Source organism: Diceros bicornis, chromosome 26, assembly GCF_020826845.1.
Source record: "Diceros bicornis minor isolate mBicDic1 chromosome 26, mDicBic1.mat.cur, whole genome shotgun sequence".
Lineage (NCBI taxonomy): Eukaryota > Metazoa > Chordata > Mammalia > Perissodactyla > Rhinocerotidae > Diceros > Diceros bicornis.
In genome coordinates, this window is record NC_080765.1 from 32146404 (window position 1) to 32173940 (window position 27537).

General features: G+C 46.5%; 1 protein-coding gene across 1 annotated transcript in view; it reads left to right on the forward strand.

The window, feature by feature from the left end:
* The window catches only part of PDILT (protein disulfide isomerase like, testis expressed), a 30689-nt gene extending 4830 nt beyond the window's left edge, over positions 1 to 25859 (forward strand). Inside the window, exons 2-11 of the mRNA XM_058570582.1 lie at positions 4494 to 4700; positions 10774 to 10907; positions 12130 to 12267; positions 15166 to 15276; positions 15359 to 15484; positions 18288 to 18485; positions 21601 to 21721; positions 23936 to 24114; positions 24534 to 24623; positions 25632 to 25859. Coding sequence (XP_058426565.1) covers positions 4494 to 4700; positions 10774 to 10907; positions 12130 to 12267; positions 15166 to 15276; positions 15359 to 15484; positions 18288 to 18485; positions 21601 to 21721; positions 23936 to 24114; positions 24534 to 24623; positions 25632 to 25859 — 1532 coding nt within the window. The remainder of the gene's footprint in view (positions 1 to 4493; positions 4701 to 10773; positions 10908 to 12129; positions 12268 to 15165; positions 15277 to 15358; positions 15485 to 18287; positions 18486 to 21600; positions 21722 to 23935; positions 24115 to 24533; positions 24624 to 25631) is intronic.
* Positions 25860 to 27537: the final 1678 nt, after the last annotated feature.

Consider the following 27537-nt stretch of genomic DNA (forward strand, 5'->3'; position numbering starts at 1 on the left):
AAAAGGGAATTTGGAGTTATTTGTTAAGGACCCAGGCAAACATTGATTTTAGGTCCGTTATCCATTAACTCATCTACACACCAGACAGTCAGTCAGAGGGCCTCTGCCTATTCTAATATGACCTTGGGTCCCATTTCTTTACCCCCAAACCCACATGAGAGCCACACAATAGGCCTAAGCCTTAGGTCGGGTGAGTTGGTGCTGGTCACCTTTGTCTTCGTTTCCCCAGGAACTAGAAGATCTGCCAAGGGTCCTGACATCTCCATAGGACCCTCCCTTCCCAGAGAGAACTTGGTCCAAGCACGACAAAGAATTCCTCACCTAGGTCATCATAATAGTTAATGTTTATCAAGCACTTCTGTGCCAGCGCTTGGCACACCTTGTCTTACTATGCAGGATGATCCTAAGGTGTGGGATCTATTAATATCCCCATTCTATAGATGAGGAAACTGAGGCACAGAGAGGTTTACAAAACACCTTTCCTGGGCCACAAGTGCTGAACCAACAGCACTGTCTCTGTTTTGTGAGATAACCTGAGGAATTCCTGCGCAGTGAGTACCCGGTATGTACCAGACAGGGAGCTTGGTGGAGCTCAGCACCTGAGGAAGGCTGCACCTGTAGGAGCCCTCGGCCTCCCAGCAAAGGGCTCCCTGCCCACCCACAGCCCACTGGGCACTGCTCCGCTCAAGTGCCAACGTCCATCTGGATCGTCTCCACGCCCCAACCAAACTGGCACTTCCAGTTGGGCAGGGCAGGACCCAGGCACTGAGGCCTGAGGGGTGTAGGCATCCATCTCACTTTACAAACTCAGAATTGAAGGTTCTGGAGCCCCAGAGGTAAAACAAATTTGCAAATTTTAAAAAGATAGAAACCAGAACATAGGACTGTCAACCATAACGAGTGGATTTGCCTCTATAGATTCTCTCTGCTCTGATGAGAACCACCCAGAGCAGGGTGGGTGGGAAACTTGCCTCCATCACTCCCCTCCAGGAAAAAGGAACACTTTCCAGACCAGCTTACGTAGAAGGTCACTTGGAGCGTGGAACTTGGAGTCAGCCGGGGAGTTGAATCTCAGCCTAACCGCTTACTAGCTGCAAGACCTCTGAGCTTCTGTCTCCTTGTCTATAACGTTTGTCACCTATAATAGTAGATCACTCGTAGGGTTGTTCTGAGGATCAGCCAAGATAATGCACGTAACACTTGGCAAAGTGTTTGGCTTAGTAAGTGCTCAATAAATGTTGTTGTTGTTGTTACCTTGTTATCATTACTGTCATCATCATCATCACCATCATCAGCATCCTTCCGGTTGCTTCTGTCAAACTCTGAGTCATCCTTGACTCCTCTCTTTCACTCACACTCCACATCCAATCTATCAACAAATCTAGTCAATCCCCCTTCAGTGTCTCTCTAGACTCTGACCACTTCTCGCCCCTCCATTGCTACCACCCTGGTTCGCGCTGTTGCTGTCTCTCCCCTGGATTATCGCAGTGGCCTCCCACTGGTATCCCTGGATACACTCTTCTTCCCCTTTGGTCTAAGCTCCATATAACATTCTGAATAATCCAGTTAGAAAGTAAGTCAGATCACATCGAACTCTGCTCTAAACACTCCAGCCCCTTTCCACAGCCCTCAGAGGAAAGTCTACTCAATGGCCTATAAGGCCCCACGTCACCTGACCCTGTTGTGTGCTGGCCTCAGCCTATCCATAACCAGTGTTGCGGTTGGACCAGCCCTGGTGGTTCTGCTTATGATTGTAAGATGCCCGTCAGCAATAACTATCAGGACACTTTGGAAAAATAAAGGTTTGTTACTTATAAGACCTGGAAATTACACAGCACATTTGGGGCCACACAGTGAGGCCGCAGGTAGAGGGAGAGAGAGAGAGAGCACACGGGCCTGGGGTTCTGCTTTAATTGGGGTCAAAGGTGGGGGTCTAAGGTTTCTCAGGCCCACTCTTTATTGGTGACTTTAAACCATAAGAGCAGGAATTCAAAACAGAGGGAAGAGAAAAAACAAGTGGCCCAAACGGTCAGTTATTGAAATCACCCAGGATCTGTGAATCAAAGGAGCCTCAGTGGGGGAGGCAGCCTGGCTCTTCACCTAGTGTGTGGCTGGCCATGTGTCTATGCCAGATAGCCCTCTTGAAGTGGACGCCTCTTTGAAATGAATGCCTTGGCAATCAAAGCTTAAGCCAGGCACTTGCATTACAAAAAAGAAAAAAAAAACAACTCTCAGGTCTTACACTACAGACCCTGCCCCAGCTCACTCTGCTCCAGGCCCAAAGGACTTCTTGTCATTCCTCAAAATGTCACACACAATCCCACCTCAGGGCCTTTGCACTTACGGTTCCTCTGCCTGAAACACTCGCCCTCCAGAGATCCACATAGCTTGCTCCCACATCTCCTTCTGTCTTTATTAAAATGTTCCTTCTCAGTGAGCCCTCCTTTAGCCTCCCTACTTACTCTCACAGTTCCCCTGACACTCCCAACCTCCAGCTCTGCTGCTTCTTCCTCCATAGCACTTAGCATCTAACACGGCATAGATTCTACTTCCTTATTTTGTTTGCTTTCTGCCTTCTCCAGTGAGAACAGGGATTTTCATCTGTCTGTACATTGTGAAATCCCCAGCACCTAGAACAGTGCTCAGCACATGGCAGATCCTAAAAAAGATTTGTTGAATGGATGAATGAATGAATCCTCATTACTGCTATTGTTAGCTCCCATCCACCTAGCTCTCAGGTCCCAGCATTCCAGCTGTCACACCTTTCTCTCACTTCCTGTTTGGACACCCAGGAGCTCTGGGCTAGGTGTGGCACCTCTAAAAGCCCCACCATTTGGACAATCATTCCAAGTGTTTCTCTTGCTCTGAGCTTCTTCCTTAGAAACTCAGATTTGGACGCTATGTCAATCAGCAACGCTGAGCCAGGCATGAGTGAATCCACAAGGGAGCCGCGGAGAGGCCCAAGGGACAGAGCGGCCAGCCATAGGCCAGCACCTGCTGGTGGTGATGGATGGGGGTCTCGGAGGCAATGATGGTGACAAAGCAGGCAGTGGAGAGGCATGGATCTAGGAAAAGCCCCTCCCCCCGTCCATTGATCCGGAGTTTAATGAAAATGATCACTCACTTTCAGGTTCCGTCACAGGAGCAGGAATGCTGACTGGCAATGGGGTGTGTGCCAGCCGGGCGGGCTTTCTGGGTTTTCCTTTACAGAAGACCTCTCTGTTGCACTTGGACTTGCCCACGGGAGTGGAGGTCATTTGCACTTTCTCCAAGTGCTGCAGCTGGACAAGAGGGTTGAAAAAGATAACGTGTTCTGGCTTGAAAGGGAATCAGTGACCCCCTGCCCTGGCTCCGCCCAGCTGTGGCAGACGTCAGGGGCCAGCTGAGGGACCTGCCGGCTCACAGTGTATCAGGGGAAGGAAGGCAAGCTGGAGCGCCTCTTAGTCCCCTCCCGTTTAGACCAGGAAGGCCTCTCCCGCTGCCAGGATCACGACCCAGCTCCCTGAGGCTGTTTCCAGAGAGGGGCCCCCACTCCTACCCCCACCCCACTTGGCCCAGCAATGTAAGGGGTCAAGGAATCTTAATCGAGAGTGTCAGGTCTCTTCAATGCTCTTCACAAGCGGGTGGGCTCAGAGAGGGTGAGGAGCATCATAACCTCCCCCGACCCCCACCCTTCACACACCTGGCCTTCCTTACTTGAGGGCTCCCTGACACATTATATGCAGCTAGAGGGCAACTGGCGGGGCCCAGTTTGACCTGTTAGCTCCAGAACTTCCCACCAGATGGCACCCTGCTCTCTTCTTCTTCCCTCCCTCTCTCCCCCATTCTCTCTCTTCCCTATGAATTCTCACCATGGAAATTTTATAATAATAACCGTAGTAACAATAATGTATGTGTACTTACTGTGTGCCAGCAATTGTGCTGCGGGTTTTACACACCCAGTGAGATGAGAGAGCAGATTGAGTTGGTCTGGATCCTGGCTATACCACTTACTGCCACATGGCCTTAGGTGAGCAGGTCATTTCATTGTGCATCAGTTTCCTTGTCTATAAAATTGAGATAATAGTAACAATACTGACCCATGGGGTCCTGACAGGACTAAATGACTTAATCCATGTAAAGCTCTTAGAAAATAATAAGCACTATATAAATGATTGTTAAATAAATCTCATTCAACTCTGACAACTCAATGAGATAGCCGCTATTATTTTTCCCATTTTACCTGTGAGGAAAGTGCAGCTTAGAGAGATTGAGTGAGTTGCCCAAAGTTGCCCAGTGTTGCTGAACCCAAAGAACCCTGATGTGTGTCTTCAAAACTGGCCAATTCCATGAACCTTATGTCTCATATCCTGTCACATTTCTGAAAATTTACCCATTAGCAGCAGAGTATGAGAAAGGCCCAGGAGCTAAGTAGACCAAATAAAGTCTCCTCCTTGGGAGAAGGGGAGGGGGAGAGGCTCTAGTGAGCCCTGTCTTCACACTGGCTCTTTCAGACAACCCATCCTCAAAGAAATCCAGGAACATGGCTGAGGAGCTGGGCAAAGCCGTGGAGATCATGGGCAAAGGCAAGAACGGAGTGGGCTTTGGCAAAGTGGACATCACTGTCGAGAAAGAACTTCAGAAGGAGTTTGACGTTAAGAAGACCCCAGATTTGAAGCTGTTTTTTGAGGGCAACAGATCAGATCCCATCAGCTGCAAAGGTAATGGTGCTTGGGCATCAGTCAAGGTAATGCTAGCCAAGGAAACATATAAACACTGGCATTTCAGTGGCTTAACACAATTACAATTTTATTTCTTGTTTGTGCAAAGCCCAGTTGGCAGCCAGAGAGTGGAGGTGAGGGCTCTGCTCCACACAGTGTTTCAAGGACCCAGGCCCCTTCCAGCTTGTGGCTCTGCCGTCCCTTACAGCCTCCCAGCCACCTGCTGTTTCCTCTGTATCTGGCCAGCAGATGCGGCAAGGAGACAGAGGTGGTGATGTTCATGGCCCAGGCCTGGAAGTGGCAAACGTCACTTCGATTCTCATTCCATTGACCAAAATTCTGTTACATGTCCCCACCCAACTGAAAGGCTAGAAATATGACTCCACTCTGTGTCCATAAGGAAAAGAAAATAGATTTTGATGAACATGTGGCTGTCTTCACCACAGCTTACATCTCAGCTGGTGGGCCCTAGAGGTGGAAAGGTGAGGTGCAACCTACTACCAGAGACCAGAAAGTAAGTTCCTAACTCTAGTTCCCACCTCCCGCCCCAATCTTCTACTTTAGAATGATTCTGACAGGATCTAGGCCGAGGAAGCACTGGTTAACCAGAAAGGAAACTGGGAGATGATGGAACAAGATGGGTTTGGGACAGGGTGGCTACCAAACCCTTTAGCTTCTGTCATCAACCATTTCATTCATTAACTCATTCATTCACTTATTTAACACTCTTTTATTGAGAACCTACCATGTGTCCAGTCCTATCTTGATGTCAAGGATGCTTGAAGAATTATGTGCCTCGGTGTGGCACATGATAGGTCCTAATTTTAAAAATGTTAAATATGTGAATGCACAAATGTACGCATAATGAATGGACGGATGGAATAAAGATGATGAACACAGAAGTGCCCAGCACAGCCCCTGTTATTCTAGAAGAGTCATGTGTCGCTTGACAGCAGGGATATGCTCTGAGAAATGCAGCATCAGGTGATTTCGTCGTTGTGCAAACATCACAGAATGTACTTACGCAAACCTAGACAGTGTAGCCTACTACACGCCTAGGCTGCGTGGCACTAATCTTATGGGACCGCCGTCGTGTACGTGGTCCATCACTGGCCAAAATGTCGTTGTGCGGCTCACGACTAGAGTGTTCCCGTTACATACGTGCTGGATGGTTGAATCTCAGGAAACTGAGAGTGCCTTTTGTGGCTCTGGTGCTTAGCAGGTTTGTAAGAAGCTGTTTGAGTGTTACGGCAGGAACCAAAGGGGCAGGGGTGGGGAGCGCCACCCCCTGCAGGCGCTGCAGCATGCCTTGCAGTTCTCAGAATGGACACAAGGGGGCAGGAGACACACAGGCCACATTTGCAGAGGAAGTTGCAGCAAAAGCGCCCACCTCAGGGCAGGTTACGTGAAAGGCCTGGCAGTGCTGCGGCTCCCGGTAGGCCTGTGGGAGGGCGGCGCGTATGGGGGGAAGAGAAGGGATGGGAAGAGAGGGCAGGAGCAGTGAGAGAAGGGACTGCTGCCTCCTCTGGATGCTGAGTGACACCCTCAGCCATGGTGACCCACTGAGCCCAAGCAAGGAGCCCTTGGTGAGTGTTGGCTTTGAGGAGGGCTGCGAAGAAACGAGAAGCCCCAGGTTACTTTGGCAAAGTCCACATCTGTTCATGGAGTGGCTCAGGTTCTGCGATGCCCTCACCTCCTGAGGGACAGGTGAGACTTGACTTCACTTAAAGGAAACAAGGTGACAATGTGGCAACTTCCAGACTGTCTGAGCCCCCTTTGTGGCGGGAGCCAGTGCCTGGGACCTCCTCCACCATGGAGGAAGCTTCATTATCACCTCCTCCAAGAAGTCTCCCTGACTGCCCGGGTCGGGGTGCCTGTCCCTCTTCTGTGGTCCCACAGCACCTGTGTTTCCTCCATCAACGCCCTCACCTCACAGAATTGTATCTGTTCCTCACTGTCTACCTCACTGAGAACACAGCAAGGCCAAGGATCTCACTTCCTTTCCTGGGTCCTCCGAAGAGGCTGCCAGCACTGGTGGGCACAGCCTGGCTTCAAATCCTCACTAAGCACCACTTGTACTCTGCGTACCCGTTCCAAGAGGAACTATCACTTCCTCTGGTTGAATTTCAGTCTCCTCATCTGTAACTTGAGGATGGGGAAAGCATCTACCTCCTAGGCTTACTGGGAAGGTGAAATACGTTGGCAAGGCACAAGGCCTGGCACATATCTGAAGCATTCACTGTGTTCCAGGCAGTTCTAGTCCCTTCTCACATGTCACAACAACCCAATGTAGGAGGTGCTTTTACAGATGGGGAAACTGAGGCATGGAGAAGTGGAATAACTTCCTCAAGGCTCCCCAGCTGATAAGCAGTGGGATGCATAAATGTTTTCTGTAAAGGGCCAGGTAGGATTTTAGGGCTTATGGGCTAGACAATCTCTGTCGTAACTAACTCTGCTGGTGCAGTGTGAAAGCAGCCAGACAGAGAAAAATGGGCATGGCGGTGTTCCAATAAAACTTTATTTATACAATCAAGTGACAGGTCAGATTTGGCCCACGAGCTGTAGTTGACTGACCCCTGTTCTCCAGTGTGCTGCACTCTAAGGAAATGGCAGATGTGGTTATTATCATCATCAAACTATTAGTTTCCTGACGCTAGTCCAGTGCCCGGAACACTTAGGTTCTTAATGGTTTTGAGTTTGAATGGGATGGACTTGCAAGGACCCACTGCAGGCAGGCGTGAGGTAAGGAGCCAGCCCATATTTCTGCTGGGCTCACCCATCCTCCTTCTTCCTCAGTATTACTGCCAACCAGGGAAAGAGACAGTGGGATGCCAAGACAGGAGGGAGAAAGGGCATGGAATTTAGGACAAGCACTAGCTATGAGACCTTGAGTCAGCCTTCCAATTTCTCATTTCCTAAACAGAGTGAATAGTGCCAGTTCAGTGGACTTGTCAGGGCTTCCCTGAGCTGAGAGGGGCGACAGTGCTTTACTGGTCTCCTGCACTGTAACTTTTATGAAAACCTCCCTAGGAGGCAGGTGGGTCTAGTCCTTGTTGGTCAAAGCCCCAGTCCCCGTTCTCCTCTAATCTCCAAGGACTGATGGTGGGAGCCTTGACCTCGGCCATCTCCCTGGAGGGAGGGAGACTCAGGTTGCCTCTAGGTCCTCAGTTAATGATGCATTCACAGCTTGTGCCTGGAAATATGCAGCAGAGCAACAGTCCCAGTTAATCATTGACGTAGCGTTCACACTTCGGTTGTCACCATGTCCTCTGGCTCACAGCCAAGTGCCAGGGGAGGCACCTGCCCAACAGGGGCTGTGCCCAATTTGCAGGCACTCAGGGACAAACTATATGCCAACTTGAGAGCTGCCTCAGTCCCACGGGGTCGAGAGGGCCAAATGGAGCCCCTACATCCCAGAGGAGAGGGCCCAAGATCAAGTTCCTTGAAGCCGACTTATCTAATGATTCACTCACCTCATTCATTCATCCTATAATTATTTCTTGAGCACCTAGTATGAGCCAGGCACTATAGGAGCTGCTGAGCAAGTTAGCCAAAATCATAATTCCAGAAAGAGAGAGACTCAATGGAGAAATTACAACAGGTCATAAAACAGAGACCGATGGGAGGGATGTTAAGAAAAGACCAGATCGATAACTGAATAAGCAGGAGGAGACGCCCTTGAGAGCTGAGGAAAGGGCAGCCCAGAGGGAGGGACTGGCGGACGCCAGAGCCCAGTGTGCTGGAGGGTAAGTGTGTGGCTGGAGTGTGGACAGAGGGAGAGAGTGGTGTGAAGTGACAGCAGAGCAACGGTTCTGATGACCTGAAATTCTAACCTGTTTGGACGGGTTTGTTCACCTTTTTTGATATTTACAGAATTTTTAAACCAATTCTTTTCAGGGCGCTTACAACATAATCTTTTCAGACAAAGCCTGTAAGAGAAACTTTGTTCCCGTGATAACATGCCTGTTCCTTCCTTAAGGTTGGCATGGAACACTGTGAAAATAGAAACTCAACCTGGGGCCTGGAGTCTAGTTGGAGGGGGTGACTGCAGTTGGGTGGAGTGGTGTGATCTGAGGGTGTCATGAAGCCTCCCCAGCCCTCTCTGTCCCTTGAGGCCACCTCATCCTCCTATGAAATTCTGTAGGCCTAACTCACTGTGGCTTTTAAAATGGATTCATCTGTACCTATTAAAGCTGAACACAGCATCCCCTATGACCCGAAATTCTACTCCTGGCATGTGCTCAACAGAAGTGGGTACAATGTGCCCCAGAGACATGCACGAGAATTAATTCTTAATAGCCCCCAACTGGAAACAACCCATATGCCCATCAGCAGAAAATGGATAAATAAATTGTGGAATGTTCACACAATGGAATGCTACACAGCAGTGGGAAGGAATCTACAAGTACACACAACAACACGGATGACTCTCACAAACATAACAAAGCCAGACCCAAAAACACACACTGTATGATTACATTTATACGAAGTTCAAGAGCAGGCCGACTAATGCATACTGTGGGAAGTCAGGACATCCGTTACCCCTAGGTGGGGCTGGGCTGGGCTGGGAGGGGGCACAACCGGGACTGCTGAGGGACTGGTAGTGTTCCATTTCTGATCTGGGTGGTAGTGTTCATTGTGAACACGTCAACACTCTGATGTGCTCATTTTGTGAAAATTCATCAAACTATACATTTTAATCTGTGCGCCTTCCTGTATGTAAGTGTACTTCATTATACGTTTTTAAAATGGCCTAATGTTCTTAGGAAATGTAAGCAAAGACACTGAAAATAGAGTCCTTCCCAGTTGACTTACCAACTCAGTGTGCATTCACCAAGCCCCATGCAGAAATTTGTCCTGCTCCAGGGCCTTTGCACAGGCTATTTGCTCTGCCTAGAAGCCTTTCCCCTCTCCTTATTGCCTCCTGATTAACTGCTATGCATCCTCCAGTTTTCAACAGATAAGTGATTTCCTCCAAGAAGCCCTCCTTGACTTCACAGTCTAGGTCATGTATCTTTACTACAGGCTCATAGAACTTTGCTTTTGAATACTTCCTTTGGGTGTAATTATACACTTGTTTGTGTAATTATTTGATGATTTTCCTCCTTAACAGAATGAAAGCTGCAAAACAGTGGCACAGCATTTGATGACATAATAGGCACTCAATGCACATTTGTCAAATGAATGAAGGGGCGAAGGAACAAATTAATTAGTGAAGGAATAAAGGCCTGTATGTGTAGTCCAAAGCTACTCACAACACACATTGCTTTATCACATAAACTCATTCTAAATGTTCCATTCTATTCTATAGCAGGCTTTAAATATAAAAGAATGCTTTACATTACCTGCCCTCATGTGAAATTGATCATCCCAGCAAACACAGTCCATCTGCAGCCTGATGGACACTCTGGCACACCATTATGCCTCCCCAGACATGCTATATGTGTCCCAATTTCAGAGCTAAGATTTTTGTGTGCTTGGCACCTCCCTCATGATAGCTGAGAAACGGAAGTCGGGATCCACGACCTTAGCAGAGATTTGTGTCTCAGCTGAGGAAGAGGAGGCACAGGGAGATAATGGAATTTTCCCAAGGTCACAGAGCCAGCTAGTCTTTTGATTTACATTTTATTTATTTATACATTTTTTAAATAAATCCATCTTCCTGTCATGTTACAGAGGAGATAAGAAAAGAAGGCTGGGCATGCTTCCTCCTGGGTTTGACTCCCAGGTTTGCTAGTGGGGTGGCCACTGGCAAGTTGAACCTCAATATCCTCATCTGCAAAATGAGAAGAGTAAGACTATCCCATGGAGTTGTTGTGGGGACGGGATACATGCAAAAATCTCAGCACGCTGCCTGGTCCTTGCAAGGCACTCAGTGAAGTCTAGCTGCTGCTGTTAATGTTCCTGCCGTGGAGCTTGGGGTGGGGGAGGGGGGAGTGGAAGAACTGACCTTGGCCTTCAAGGGGTGGGAGCCCAAGACAAGATGCTCCCACTCAAGAAACTTGGGGAAGACAGGCCTTGCTCCAGCTCAAGAGGAAACTTCCATGGGACCCCTTTAACTGTCTCTCTCCAGGAGTGGTTGAATCTGCTGCCTTGGTCGTTTGGTTGAGAAGACAAATTAGCCAGAAAGCATTTTTGTTCACGGACACCCAGCAGGTGCTAGAGTTTGTGAAATCCAGGCCCTTGGTCGTCATCGGCTTCTTCCAGGTACTGGATTCAAGAGGTGGGAGGTGGCTTTGTGACTGGTGAGAGCCCTGTGTCTGGGAAGGGGGCGGAGGGGGAAGAGGTCTTCACTTGGATTAATTGCATGCCCCTTCTTCCTTTTCCGATGAGCTGGTTTTCTGGGGGAACTGCAGGGTTAAAATGAATAAAGAAAAAATGAGAGCTGAAGTGGTAGGAGAAGGCTAACCAGAAGGTAGAGAGGAATGGAGAGAGAGGAGAGGAGGTTAACATATTTATTTAATTGGTTTTGATAGTATAACTGATCTTTTTTGGGGTCTGTTTAGAACATCACTGGATAACAAATTGCAAATTGTTTTTCCTTTTGGAGAATGAGTTTCTTGTATGTCTTAACCCATTTTCTGTAACTTGGATGACTCCACCCCTTCTCCCAGGCAGTCAGAACTTTGGTGTTATATTTACACTTGGGGAGAGTACGCGCCTCTTTCTCTGCCATCCCACTTTTTGACAGTGTTTTTGCCCCAATTTTCTTTTAAGCTAAAGAATGAAGGCTGAGGGCCGGCCCCGTGGCTTAGCAGTTAAGTGCGCGCGCTCCACTGCTGGTGGCCCAGTTTCGGTCCCAGGCGCGCACCGACACACTGCTTCTCCGGCAATGCTGAGGCCGCGTCCCACATACAGCAACTAGAAGTATGTGCAGCTATGACATACAACTATCTACTGAGGCTTTGGGGGGGGGGGGAAGGAGGAGGATTCGCAATAGATATTAGCTCAGAGCCAGTCTTCCTCAGCAAAAAGAGGAGGATTAGCATGGATGTTAGCTCAGGGCTGATCTTCCTCACACACACAAAAAAGGAATGAAGGCTGAAAACACACCCATATCTTGATACCAAGTTCGTATTTGGTACCAAATGTGGTCAAATCAATTGCCTCTTCTGAAAGCAATAATGGAATAAATGTTAAAAAGTCTTAACCCCTGTGTTAGAACAGCCTTCACTGTTCTAGTCAGAAAAGGTCAAGTTGATCAATTCTCTCCATCCTTCTCTGTGGATTTGCCTATTTTGGCCTCAGTCATAGCCAGAGAAGCAATCTGGGTATAAAACATCCATGAAAGGGGATTTAGGTGACCCAGCAACACGCCAGAACTTGGAAAGGGGAGGAGATGAATTGGTCACCATTTCTACCTTGCCCTTAAATAAGCCGGGCATTCTGCTTTCTAGCAAAGCCTTACCATACGCCCTTCCCCAAACAGGATTTAGAGGAAGAAGTAGCAGAGTTGTTCTACGATGTGATCAAAGACTTCCCAGAGCTCACATTTGGAGTGATACCAATTACCAATGCCGTTGGGCGTTTCCACGTCACCCTGGACAGTGTTCTGGTGTTCAAACAGGTAGGACTTTGATCCTATTGCTAGTGAGGGGTCTCTGGTTGAAAACAGTGGACTATGCATGTCTGTAAGGGCTTTGGGTACCAATTCTGGTTCTGCCACTTGTGAGCTAAGTGGTTTCTGCAAAATCACAGTCTCCCGGTGTTTCTCTGGCCTTTCTAACCATTCTCCATTGTAAGCTCCTCCTCCTTTCCTTAACCAGTAAATGTCATTCATTAAGGCTCAGTCCTCTGCCCTGTGTTTTCTTCTGCTCCATGCTCTCCCTCCACACCCTCCATCAGCAATTATCATCCACACACCCATGACTTACAAATCTCTATCTCCAGCCAGACTTCTCTAATCTCCAGATCTTTATATCCATCACCAGATGTCTCAACATGGCCAAGGCTAAAGTCATAATCTCCCCTCCAAATCCTTTTCCAGCATTCTCTCTCAGCGAATGGTGCCACCATCTCTCCCATCTCTGAGCAAAACCAGAACACCCAGGCATCATTCTAACACTTCCCTCTTCTCCACCCCTCATAACCAATCCATCACCCCAATCCTACTGATTTTAAATCCAAAATACCCCTTGAATCTATCCATTTCTCTCTACTGCGACCATCCTAGATCAAGTGACCATCATCTCCCACAGCCTAATGCAGCATCCACCCTAATGCAACATGCCACATTCTCTCTCGTCCTCTAAAGAGCAATCTTTCCTCCTTCCCACTGAAAGCCTTTAATGGCTTCCTATTCCTCTTAGGATAAAGACTCAAGTCCCTAAAGAGGCCCACAAGGCCTTCCGCAGTCTAGCCTCCATTACACACCTTCCTCCTCTCCCTCTCTGGGATCTAGATCTGACCTGTCCAATACGGCAGCTGCTAGTTACACGTGACCATTTACACTAAATTAATTAAATTAAAATTTTAATTCCTCAATCAAACAAGCTACACGTGGATAGTGGCCACTGTATTGGACAGCATAGATTTACAGAGCATTTCCATACTCACAGATAGTTCTATTGAGCAATGTTAGTCGAGATACTGTGGTCTGGGTCCTGGAACATGCCTTACTCCCTCGTGACACAAAGCCAAATCCTTACAATAACCACATTACTGATAGATATGGCTCAGAGAGCTTAGGTTACTTGCCCAAGGCGACAGAGGAGGTAGGTAGAGTGATATCCAGATCTGCTTGACTTTAGGAGAAGACTGTGAGCTGCTGCACTTTTACTTGGGCCCATGGAAATCACTGACAGGTTTTCAGTTGGAGAATAACCTGATTTGTGTTTTCAAATGGGACAACGTGGAATCCAGGAATAGATCCAAATACATTTGGAAATTTAGTATATGATAAAGATGATATTTTAGATCAGTAGGAAATTTTGTGTTATTCAATGACTATTGTTGAGAGAATTGGGTAGCCATTTGAAAAAAATCTAAAACTAAATCTATATATCACTCCTTCCATCAAATTAAATTCCAGATTGCTCCCCAATTTAAAAATATAACACTGAAACCATGGAAAAACTAGAAGATACTGTGGGAGAGTTTGCTTTCTAAACTTGGAGCGGGAAAGCCCCTTTGTAAAGCATGACAGAAACTCTAGAAACTATGAAAAGAAATACTGATAAATTTGGACCACACAAAATTTTAAAAGTTCTGCGGAATAAATCCCATCACAAAAGCAAAAGCCAAACAGCAGACTTGGACCAGGCATTTGGGAGAGAGTTGGTCTATTTTAATGGTTAAGAGCATGAGCATTAGATCAGACTGTCTCGGTTGGAATCTTGGCTCCACCTCTTACGAGCTTAGCAACTTTGGGCAAGTCACTTCACTTCTCTGTGCCTCAATTTCCTCAACTGTAAAATGGGGGAAATTATAGTACAGAGCTCAAGGAGATGTTATGAGGATTAAACGGGTTCATGCATATAACATGTTTAGAGCTGGGGCTGGTACAACATGAGCTCTCAATAAGTCAAATGCATATTATTAGACTATTGTTATGACCAGAAAAGAGTTTGGACTTTATCCAGAGGACAATGAGGGCTATGAAGTGTTTAAGCAAGAGAATGACATGATCAGATTTGTGTTCTAACATCATCAGTCTGGCTGAAGTGTGGGGGCTGGAGTGGAGAGAAACAAGGGGAGAAGCTGGAAGACCATTAGGAGACTTTTGCAGGAGTCCAGGGAAGAGGTTTGGACTATAGGACGGGATTGATGGAGATGAAGAGAAGGAATGGAGTATAAAGAAAGTGGCAGACAGCTGCTTCTTTCTCCCTCCCTCAAAACTTTGACCTTGGGCTACAGAGAATTATGTCATTTAGTCCTCAGGTCTTTCTAAGAACCAGCCACCAAGTAGGATTAGACATGCAAAGATTTATTAGGGAAAATGCCTGTGAAGGAAAACAGAGAGGATGCTGAGGGAGACTCAGAGAGCCCTCACGCTATGATGTAGGTCTGACCCTTTGGAAGGAAGGAAGGTTGGGTGAAAGAGTCCAGTGGAGTTGTTAGAAAGTCCATCAAAGTCATCCATCAGAGAAGTCCTACAGCTCCCAGAAGTGGGCTTGCCTTAGCATCCCTGACACATTGAGTTATTTGTTAGGAGCAGTGTGTGAGAAACTGCTCAGCATCAGCACGCATACGTTGATGGATTTCAGAGCAAGGCAGCTGCAGCTGTCAGTCAATTACACTCCCTGTCTTTGTAGACAGGAGACCTTCATGGCGGCCACATTCCCATATTCCACCCACAGGCTAATCTGCCCAGCCACCCATAATTATTAAGTGCCTAGATTATGGATTACACTTGTCACCATGGTGTGTTCCTTTTATGCAAGAGGAAAATTGTGCTATTTATATTTATTAAGTGCCTACATCACAGAAGCGACCGCCCTCCAATGTTTTCCTTCTTTTGTCCAAGGGAAAAATTGTGAACCGCCAGGAGCTTATTTATGACACTACTAGCAAACAAGTCCTCAATCAAGTCATAAAACAGCACCTCACGGATTTTGTTATAGAATTCAACACTGAGGTCAGTGAGCAAAGGTTCCCGGGGAGAAGGGGAGCTGGGGCAGCTGTGTGCATGGAATGACCACTTTTCCTTGCAATTTCAGAATAAGGATCTGATTTATGATTTGAACATCCTGAATCATATGCTGCTCTTCGTCTCCAAAAGCTCTAAGTCATTTGGTACAATAATGCAGCATTACAAGTTGGCACTGAAGGAATTCCAAAACAAGGTTTGTGGAAGATGCCATGGTCTTCGGGGCTCTTAGGTGGGGATCCAAACGTGTAGAACCTGATGCCACTCACCTGCCCTGCTGACTATAAATTGAGCCAGGAAGGATTTGCATTTGCATACCCATTTCCTGATTTCAATATAGATGCTGTATATTATCCACCATTTAATTTTAAACCAGCCTCTTCCCTTCTTCCCGTCCAGTGTCTCTTCCTTTCTTGCCAAACCCATGCTCTTTCTTGTCCCACCTCTCTCATGTCTACTGTGCGAACATGACAGCTCAGCTGCTTTTCTGATGGACTGAGCGTGGGTGACTGCATTGTGGGTCGCATTTGGCCCGAAGGTGAGGAGGACGAAAGACCACTCCTGCTTGAGGTCAGGGAGTATGAAAAGCCTGAAGGGGTGACACAGCACAGATGGTCTGAAAAGTAATTGCTGAGAGTCTGGGCTTTAGCATCGCACAGACCTGGGTTCAAATTCTCCTCCTCTTACAAGAGATTTTGTCTTAGGTGAGTTTCTTAACCTCTCAGTCTCAGTCGCCTCATGTGTAAAACGGAGAGTTGTGGTAAGAATTGGAGGTGCTAGATGTAAAGCAATGAGCAAATGTATAATAAACAGTGCTTCTTATTGCTATCATTATCATCATTAGAAACAGATCTGTTTTTCCTAAGCGCTATACCCAAATTTATGTAGTTATCACCACTTGGGCTATGGGGGCTGTTTACTTCATTCTTCTCTTTATTCTTATAAGTAGTACAGTAATGGCAGATTTTTTTCTTTTGAAGAAAATTATTCTAAAAATCAAATGAAACAATTAACAATGTTGAAACCTGGGGCCGACCCGGTGGCATAGTGGTTAAGTTCACATGCTCTGCTTCGGTGCCCAGGGTTCACAGGTTTGGATCCCGAGTGCAGACTTATATGCACTGCTCATCAAGCCATGCTGTGGCAGGCATCCCACATATAAAATAGAGGAAGATTGGCAACAGATGTTAGCTCAGGACTAATCTTCCTTACTAAAAACAAAAAAATAAAAGTTGAAACCCAGAATAAGCACAGAGTAAAGCCACTAGAGCATCAACATATTTAATGTCCACGCTATATCCCACCACACTGTTCTCCAGGAAGGTTGCTCCAATTACAGAAATAATTCTGGTGAACGTATTTCCTGGTTTAGTCCATTTTAAACTTTAATATTCTTGATGTAATTAAAGTGATCACAATCTGATTGCTTTCCCTCTATTTCTCCTATGTTATAACAGTCAATATTCAGCCATATTTCCTTCTTGATTATTTTTTTTATTTAACTCTTTAATCTAGGTGGAATTTATTCTGGCATATACTCTGACATGAGGTTCTAAATTGCCTTTACCCACCACTAGCAAGCTTCCCAAATGCCATTTATTGATCGGGATCCATTTTAGAGCCAAAGATAAAGAGTTGGATGAATATTATTCCAACAGGCCATATCCCCCATGTCTTATCTTGTTCACTTCTAGCCAATATTTGTTGAAAGTATACGAGACTGGTTTTCATAGGTCTGCTCTGTTTTTCATAGTCTCCTCATCCCCTAGAAGAGCGTCTGGCACACAGTAGGGCCGTTCATATTTTGATCGGTGAGTGACCTGAGAGTGTCTGATGCCAAGTGCCTGCTGCAGCCTCTAACTGGTCTCCTTGCTTCCACTCTTGTTTCTTCTCTGCAACCAGAATAATCTTTTAAAAATTATCATGTCACTCTCCAGCTTCCTATCTTCAGTGGCCTCCCATCTCGTTCAGACAAAACCCAAGCTCCATGCTGGAGCTCTGACTTCATCTCTGACTTTGTCTCCCATGACTCTCTCCCTCATGGTGCTAAAGCCACATTGGCCTTTCCTTTCTATTCTAGAACACTCTAAGATCCCCCCTCAACACCCCCTAGGCCCTCACATTGACAATTTCCACTGCCCGAATCAATGTTCCCCTGACTTGTTACTCATCGCCCAGGTCCCAGCTAAAGTGTCACCACCTCAGATACTCCTCCTGAACTTCCCACCTAATACTGAGCCCCTAGCTCACCCCATCTGTGCAGTCACTCTATCACAGTGCCCTGTTTTATGGTCTAGTTGGCACTCACTGCTATCCGAATTTATTAATTTGTTTACGCATTTTGTCTGTCTTCTCCACTAGAACATAAGCTTCATAAGGGCACAGATTTTGTCCGCCTTGGACAGCGTGCTTACCAAAATGCCTAGTAGGCACTCCATGAATGTCTGTTGAATGAATGAGTGAATGAAGTCATGAATTTCCTTGATAGAAGAATAATTCAGAAGAATAATAATAATTGACATGTATTGAACATTTTCTACAACCCAGTCACTGAGCTAAGCTTTTACATACCTTGTCCTGTTTAATTCTTAGCAACGCTATTACATGGGTACTATTATAATCACCACTTTATAGATAAGGAAACTGAGGCACAGAGAGGGGGAGTTACTCTTTTGCTCAAGGAACTGGGATGAAACCTCAGGACATCCTGACTTGCTACGGTTGTGTGGCTGGTGCCCTGCACAAGGATGGTGACACCAGGCTGATGGCTGATGCCCCTCTGTGCACTGGGGTGCAGGGCTGCATCTGCCTGGTGGAAGGGACCTGTGTCAAGTCTTTCAGACGCACCCCACAGACCCTGCTACTTGCATTCCCTTAGTGCCCTCCCACAACTTCCCAATGCTTTCTCTCCTTGGTAAGGGATTCCTTACCCAATTTCAATTCCTTACCTTTTCATGGCCTGGAATCCAGAGAGACACAGGTTTCACTTGATTTGGCAGATCCTTTTCATCCTTGTGGACGCAGATGAACCCAGAAACAGACATGTCTTCAAACACTTCCGGATCACAGAGGTCAACATTCCATCTGTCCAGATCCTAAACTTAAGCTCTGATGCAAGGTACAAAATGCCTTCTGAGGAGATAACCTACGAAAACCTCAAGAAATTCGGCGGCAGCTTTCTGAATAAAATTGCCAAGGTAAGTTTGTTCTTAGACAAAGTTCATCCAGAACCTGAAAATCACCCCTCTTTGGTAATTCTGCTGGCGTTAGTCATCTGAATTGGGAGGCAGGATAAAGGTCAACCTCACGGTTCAATGTGGGGAAATACTTCCATCCCCCCACCTCAAATCTATTCAACTTTTGACCTGTCTTGACTCTAGAATTCCACCATAATTCTTTATTCTTAAAGTAAAGGCATTTCCTCTGCAGCAATTTCCAACTGAAATGCAGGTGCTCCCAGGGCTAACATCCTCTGAAAGGAGGCTCTTACTCTCCTTTCAAACTCTAATGTGAAAGATTTACTTGGCCCAAGGGGAGATGCTTGCTTTGGGGGAGAAAAGGGGGTGGATGTATTCAGCAATCAGCATTTAACCTCACAGGCTTTAGAGACATTTGTTTGAGGGGTTAGAAGGGAGCCTGTTTTGCTAAAAGGGAGAAGAGGCTGCAAAAGGATGGCTACGTAACACAACATCACCTGCTGTTTATTGAGCACTTACTGTATCCCCAACACCCTGCCTCACTTGGGTGACCAGATTTCTTATTTTCTAAATGGGGACACTTTTGAGAGTAATGGGGAATTCTTTAAAAGTATTGCTGGAACACCAGGAATAAATTGAGACTCTCCGGACAAACCAGAATGTATGGTCACCTTACCTCTGAGGGCTCTCATTACCTTCCGTCTGCTCCCCCACAGCCACTGCTTCCCCTGCAGCCTTCTCAACTGAAAGCTGTTGTTTCTCTTATGCACATCATCACAGGCCAAGTGGTGAGGTTGGTGTCCTCCAGGCTGCTTCCAAACCATATGTCCTCCTCCTGCCTTCAACAACTCCAGATCCTTTGGAGCCCCTGCCTTTGGAGTTTAGACCGCCTGATCCCACCCCCTGTTGCTGTCCTCTGATCACCTCCCTTTCACCCCCTCAGGACTTAAGCTCTCACTTGCCCTTCATCCCTACTCTTCCATCATTTCCATCTTTCTGTCATTTGGATATTGACATTGGGAATGTCAATATCCAAAATCCTGGTCTTTTCTCCCACAATTGGTGTGTCCATGCCGTCTCAGTCACTCGCTCTCATGGCCACACTCTAGAGATGGCAGCCCCTCTGAAAGCATGGTTGCAAGCTTCCCATCATGTTAAGATCTCTTCTCTAGTACCCACACTGCTACAATTCCTTACCCTTTAGTGGCCTCCAACCTCCCGATCCCATTTCACAATCTCGTTAGTGCCCTTCTTCATGAACTTGGATTCCATGGTTCATCACTCCGATCATAATCCCCTTAGCTCCTTTATCCCCTCCACCTTCTACCTCCTCTACACCCTGTAGTATTTACCAGGCAAAATCACAACCCCAGTTGAACTCACGTACCTTCCCTACTGTTTCCAGGCCTATCCTGGAGAAAAAAACTTCACCGTGAGGCAGGCTGGCTTCATGGAATCACAAACCAAACTATGGGCTCTTAGAAATGTCCTAATATCTCTATGTAAGTTTCTCTTAGTGTGTTCATTCTCTTAATCTCTGAATCTATTTCTCTTCATACCCCATTCCTACTTTCGGTCTCAGCTGAGTACTTGACCCATGTATCATTAAGAAAATAGAAGGTTCAGACAGGGGCCCCCTCACTTTCCATAACTACATCTACAAACCTACCTGGAGCTCTACCCATCCTCTCTCTCTTCCCTCCAGTTATACCTCAGAAGGTGTCTGTCTCCTTCTCCAGGGCCAACAGGTCCTCTTGTGCTCTTGAAATAAAGATGAGCATCCTTCACATGAGCAATGAGATCTGCCTGATCTGATTCCTAATTCTCCATCATGTTCACCATTTCCCATCTCCTATGCCCAGCCCCCACTCCCCTTTATGCTCTCTTGGAAAGAATCTTCAGGTCATTTCCAGAGGCTGGGGTGGGAATGAGAGAGGGCAATGCGGGAGATAAGGCTGGTGAGCTGAGCAGACCCGACAGCAAGGACTTGTACACATATTAAGGATTTGGTATCCTAAAAGCAACTGGAAGCTGCATTTGCATGGGGAAAGCAGAACCCTGCTTGTAGGAGAATAAAGTTATGGAGAGTATTAGGAGGAGATGCAGAGAGAACACTAGGAGGCTAGTACAGTGATCTAGATGAGAGAGGAAGGCTTCCTGGACTGGGGTAGTAGCAGTGCAGGGAAAAGAGATATTCAGGAAGCAATGGCTGTAGAGAAAAATATAGGTTCTGAAATTTATACCACTTCCTTCAAAGAGAAGCAAGAGCTTGGTTCATTCATTCATTCATTCACAAAATATTTATTGAGGTCCTACTATGTACCAGGCAGCGGATACTCAGTGACGAGAGAAGAAAAGTCCCTTGTGACATTCTGTCTAGTGTGGTAGAGACACATTAATCAAATAACCAGAAAAACAAATATAAATGATAAACCTGAATAAGTGATACAAGGACAAGTACCAAGTGTTACAAGAAGATAGGGGAGCAGGATCTGACCTAGTCTGAGTGAGAGTCAGGGAAGTCCTCCCTTGAGGTCATTCTGAAGGATAAATCTGAGTTAACCAGATGGAGAAGGGAATGTAGGAATGAGGAGTGGGGGAGCCCTCAAGCCAAGGCCTGAGGTGGGAGGAAGGCTGGCCCTTTGGGGTATAGAAGACCAGTATGGCTGAAGAAAGCAAGGGAATGGTGATGAGCTTGGAGAGGTTGGCAGGAACCAAAGTGTGATAAGGATTTTCTAGGTCATGTAAATTATCTTGGTTTTCATGCTCAGAGTAACTGGGGACAGCTAATTTTTTGCAGGGGGAACAAACTAGGTAAGATGTTAAAGACGTGAGCCCCACTCTCATCTAAGAATTCCCAGAATTGTGTATTTGAGATGCTAGAGTCCATCCCAGTTTGGAGCCCTGCCTCCTCCTCAGCCCTCTGATCCCAACTGGCCCTGGACAATCCAGGCTTGACATCAAGCTCATGATCTGTCTCAGCATTTCAAGCTTCTTCCCAAGTCTCTTCCTGTAAGAACAAGAGAAGACTTGCCATTGTTTCCAGTCAGGGCTGGGAGACCCAACTGCCAACTTCTTTCTGGAGACTCTTAGACCTTTCAAATTTGCTTCCTAGAAACATCAATCCAGTGAAGAGATTCCAAAATATTGGGACCAGGGGCCAGTTAAGCAGCTCGTTGGGAAGAACTTCAACATCATTGTCTTTGACAAGGAAAGGGACGTATTTGTGATGTTCTGTAAGTACTTCCATAGAGGCCACAGAAGGCAGTGGCCCTGACTTTACAAGGTGGCTCCTGAATTCTTGGGCACCAAAATATCCAATATCTGTCAAAGCACCATGCCACAAATGGTCTTCAGACATCCAAAGAGTTTGGATCAAGATCCTTAATCAGCTACAATGCAACTCTCCTCAAAAATTGAATTCTTGGAACGTGTAGAACACCATGCACATAATCCAGGCCTGTGGCTATTTATAAAATAATAATGTTGATGGTCAACATTGATTGAACACCATGGTACACCAGGCCTTGTGCTGAGCCATTCTATACATTATCTCACTTAATCCTCACAACATAGTTTTGAAAGTAGCTACTATTATTGCTCCCACTTTACAGATGACTAAATAGAGTCCCAGGGAGGTGAAGAAACTTTTCCAAAGTCAGGCAGCTAGTAAGTGCCGGAACTGGGATTGAAACCTAAGCACCTGACCCCAGGGCCTCTGCTGGTAACTGCTGTACCGAATTCCCCTGCTTCTGGCTTTATGTGACTTACCAAATGTCCTGTATTTAACCTACCGGAGTTTGTGTGGCCAAACTGGGGACCCAAATCATGCATGTAAAGGACTTAGCACGGTGTCTGGCATATCGTAAGCACTTGACAAGAGACAGCTATTGTTGCTATTATTATTCCCATTGTTGTAATTATTTCCAGTGCTCACCTAAGGACTCTGGCCCTTTCTCCACTGTTTCTGACTTGCTTGTGAGAGCCAAAGCTAGGGACCTTGTCTCCCACTCTGAGACACAGAGAAGGGTGACAAGGAAGTTACCTCAGACATCTCTTTTATTTAACAGACATGGTTACCACTTACTAAGCACATTCCATGAGCCAGACATGAGTTTGCTGTTGACACACCCGCTGTCATCGCCTCCTCAAAACAAGCCTCTTAGGAAGGTCCAGTGGATCTCCCCACGATACAGATGAGGGAACCTAGCCTTAGAGAGGTTAACTACCTTCCCCAGGTCAGACAGTCAGTAAGCTGCAAGGCAAAAAGTTCAGTTCGAGCTCTGATCCCATCCTTTCCTGGATGGTGAAACAAGGGCTGGATTGCATCATGCAGGCCTTGTAAAATCCCACTGAGATGGACTCTTATCCACAGGGCGAGGTGCTTAAGGTCTGCGTGGCTGAATAACCATGATCTGCTGCCTTTAAATGAGAGGCTGGGGCAGCCTTCCTGTACTTACCTGACACCCGGAGCCACGAGAGTGCCCATTTGGCTCTGGAAAAGGCAAAAGCAGCCTCATTTTCTTGGAAGCAGGGCTGTCAGATTGGCCCCCTGGGACTGCAGCCATTATGCCCCCTCCTGCTGCAGCCCAGGGCCCATCCGGCTCCGGGGAGCTGCGGGGGCTCTGCTGGGAGAGCAGGGGGTCCTGGAGGCACTGGATTTGTAGATGGAGGGCTGATCATCCAGACGTGGAGTGTCTGGGGCTGCTGAGGCCACTCCTCCCACACAGCCAGAAATGTCAATGGAACGATGAGCAGGCAAGGTTCAATTTCCCTTCCATGTTGGAGCTGGTCCCTGATTTCTCTCCAGAGGGCTAGGTGCCTGGGCCAGAATCAAAGCTCAAAGAACTCTCCACAAGGAAGTCCAGTGTCTCCTTTCTGGGGGTAGTGGTACTTGTCACAACCTCCTGTTCACTTCATAGGCACATTCTCCTCCACCAGATTGACAGGCAGTGTGGTATAATGGTCACAAGTCAAAGCAACCTGTCTTCAAACCCCACTTCCTCTGCTTAACTCACTGGGTGACCTTGGGCTACAAGTTTACCCTCCACTGGAAAACCTGTGCTGTCACACACAGACACACACACACGCTTTCTGGCAGAGCATGAGGAAGCATTTAGCGTAAATATTTTTCTTGGTTTTCTTCTTCAACTGGAGTGGAAAGCTACGTTAAAGGCAAAACAAAGAATAGGAGAAAACATCCCAACATGCTACAAGTGCTAGTGTCTGGGCAAAAAGAGAGAGGGTTGATTTTTTTCTAATTTATTTAATAACGATCAGGTACCATGTTTGAAATGTAAAATAACCTAATATACTATTAAAAGAAAGGAGGAGTTCAATTTGCAAAGCAGCAGAAGCACTAGTAGAACCCAGTGATGGTGTTTATGGGGGAGTGCTGGCTTTCAGAGTCCTTATTACTGTGAGCATGAGCAACGGCCCTTCTCTTCCAGATGCGCCCTGGTCTGAGAGGTGCAGGGCGCTGTTCCCAGTGCTGGAGGAGTTGGGCAGAAAGTATCAAAACCACTCCACAGTCACCATTGCCAAGATTGACATCACGGCAAACGACATTCAGCTGATGAACCTGGACCGGTACCCCTTCTTCAGGCTCTTCCCCACCGACTCTCAACAAGTGAGGGGCTCTTGGGACTCACATAACTGGAAATGTTGTTGTGTTATTAGCACAGACTCGGTTTCTCCCTGTTTCCAGCTCTGCCTTCTATCAAATCAGCTTCATTCTCAACTCCAGCTCCTATTTCCCTCTCAAGTTCACATTAAAGAGTGTCTTCCATTAGCTTCCACAAAAGTCTCAAGACTCAAAGTGGGTCCAGCTTAGGTCAGTTGCCCATCCCTGACCCAGTCATCATGGATGGAGGAATTTTTATTATCCTTCTCTTAGATAATAAATGGTAATGGAGGCTCAGAGAGGTTAAGGAACCTGCTCACTGTACTCAGGTTGTTAGGAATGTGACTCTGGGTTTACCTGAAGCAATCCCTGAGTATTCTGCAGGAAGAGGCTACCGTTTTGACCCTGTTCTGTTTTCTTCCTAGGCTGTACCGTATAAGGGAGAACATACCATGAAGGGCTTTTTGGACTTCCTAGAAAGCCAAATCAAGACCAGGATTGAGGATGAAGATGAGGTAAGGTGAAACAGCAGTACCCTGGGTTATTCTGTCCCACACAGAATCATCAAGACCTCAATGGACTAGGAAAGAGTATGCCAAGAGTTTCATATTCTTGTGCACTCTGAGATACTTGAAGATGGTTAAACAACCAACCAGTCTGGAAGATTTTATTTCAAAGGCACTTACTCCAAGGAAGCAGAAATGGCAGATGTTAGAAACACTGGGAGGGGCAAAGGCTCTGAGGTCTCACACAGCTCCTAAGGCTGCTTCCCTGGATCCACTGTTCCTGAGTTGGTAACCAGATGTCTTGCTGGGATCCTACCCTGTGGCATTATTCTCCTGATGGACGGGATGACAATCTCCATTCTCTCCTAGTCCTGTTCATGCCTCAGTGAGGCCATCTGCTGGAAGATGCCATCTGTGTTAGCTAGGACCCTTCAGTTGCCAATGTCAGAAACACTACTCTTGGGCTTAGGCAACAATGGGCATTTATCCTACATAACTGGTAGAACATCAGGCATGGGTGGCTTCAGAAGCTCAAGCTCATTTTCTATCTCCCTATCTCTGTTTTCCTCTATGTTGGCTTCATTCCCAAGCAGTCATTTACACACGGAGAGTCAAAAATTGCCCCACAGCTCTAAACTAATATCCTCCCAGCTTAGAAAGAAAGCACCTACTTCTGAGTAGTCCCAGCAAATCTTCTGGGCAGATATCTCATTAGCAAGGCCTGGATCACATGCCCAGCCCCAGAGCTAGGCATGGGGGCAGCCACATCTGTGAAGTCAAGAGTGAAGGATGGGTGGTTCCCCAAAGGTCCTGTTATTGGAGGGTCAAAATCACAGTTGAGAATTACCCCACCCAAGCCAAATGAACCTTTGCATCTAAGAGGATCACCCAGGTGCCTCTTTCTGGGCCCTTCCAGAAAAAGTGACCTTGGCAATTACAATCACAATTATCACATATTTCTTGTCTCTTTCTTTATCCTCCTTCTTCCCTTCCCCCCTTCCTTCTTTTCTTGAATAGCTATTGTCTGTTGAACAAACTGAAGTGATAGAAGAGGAAGTATTAGCTGAGGAAGAAGAGATACCTTTTATGGAGAAAGAGTCACCTGAGCAGAAGTTGCCTGAGCTGGACAATGGAACCAAGCTGGAACAGCCAGCTGGGCAGAAGGAAACAGCTGAGGAGAAGGTAGCTAAGCCAAAAGGACCTCTAAGACAAGAGAAGAAACCAAGAGTCAAGGAAGAACTGTAGCTTCTCCAAAGCCAGGAGGGAAGGTACCCATTTTCCAGGTCCTGGCATCATTTACTGAGTGGATCTACTCCAATAAAATTATATATCATTGTGGTGGGTGGGTGGGGGCTGGATAATAAAAGCCACTGAATATCTTTGGCCCTGTTTTACTCATTCCCACTTTTTCCTGGTTGGCGCTGCCTTAGAAGAGCTGTTTGGCTTGGAATGCAAACACGGCTGCAAGGGAAGCCATAATAGCAACATTTGATGAGTGTTTACGACGGGCTGGGCATTCATCTGGTTCTCACAACATCACTGGGAGCTAGGTTTCCTTATCCCTGCTTTACAGATGAGGAAAGTGAGGCAAAGAGAGGTTAAGCAACCAGTCAGGATCACACAGCTAGAAAGCCCTTGAGACGTAATCCCAGGCAATCTCATTTTGGAGACTGCACTATGCACACCACCTCCACCAGGTTGAGGTTCCCAGAGTTGGAATAAAACTTTCAAATGAGGTGGATTGATTTGTTTACACTGTATTTTGGCACAGTGAGAAAGAGATCAAACCCCAAACCTGTCCCTAGTCTTCCTCATCTCAATAAGTGAGATGTTGTTCTCAACCAACAAGGCGCTAGGATAATCCTCAAGTCCCTTCTTTCCTTTTACCACCATGTAAGTAACTCCACCAAACCATGTGACTCCACCCACTTCCCTCCATCTCCACTGACAATCACCCACTATTTCTCAACAGCAGAAGTCTCCTAATTGGTCACTCGGCTGTCACTCTTTACCTCTCCAGCTTCCAAAATCCATATTCCATAAAGCTGTTGAGATGATCTTTTAAAAAGCCATAGTCATGCCAACACTCTAATGGCATCTTTATTGCTTTTAGAATAAAATCCAATCTGTTTACCATGCCTTCAAGGCCCAGAAAATTCTGGCCCTGCAGATCTCTTCCTCTTTCCTCTCCCTCACATTTTCTAGGCTCCAGCCACACTTCTTATCTATTCTCTGAACAATTCACTCCCTTTTTCTCTCTCTCTCTTTCTCTCTCTCTCTCTCATTGTGGCTGTTCCTCCTCCCTAAATGTACACAGAACACACTTTCCCAGATCTTCACACAGCTGTGTCCTTTTCATCTCAGCTCAAATGTCACCACCTAAAAAGGCCTTCCTAGATACCAAATCTGAAAGCATCTTATGATGTTGCTGTGCACTTGTTTACTACCTGCTTCTGCCGTTGGGGTGTAAGCCCCAGGAGAGCAGACATGTCTATTCTCTTCCCCACCGTATTCCCAATGCCTAGAACTCTGCTTTGACACAATAGATGCTCAGTAAATAAGTATCCATGGATCAAATGAAATTCCATATCAGGCAGCATCCCATCTCTGAGATACAGGATTTCATAGTCATCCCAAAAGGGAGAGATGCTGACAGTGTTACCCCAAGACCCAAGTTAGATTCTGTAATAGTTTCCTATTATTGCTCTGACAATTACCACAAATTTAGTGGCTCAAAATAACACATATTTACACTCTTACAGCTCTGGAGGCCAGAAATAAGAAATCAGTTTTACTGGGCTAAAGTCAAGGTGTCATCAGGGTTGGTCCCCTCTGGAAGAATCCCTTGACTTGCTTTTTCTAGCTTCTTGAGGCCGCCTGCATTCCTAGGTTCTTGGTTCCTTCCTTGAATCACTCTGACCTC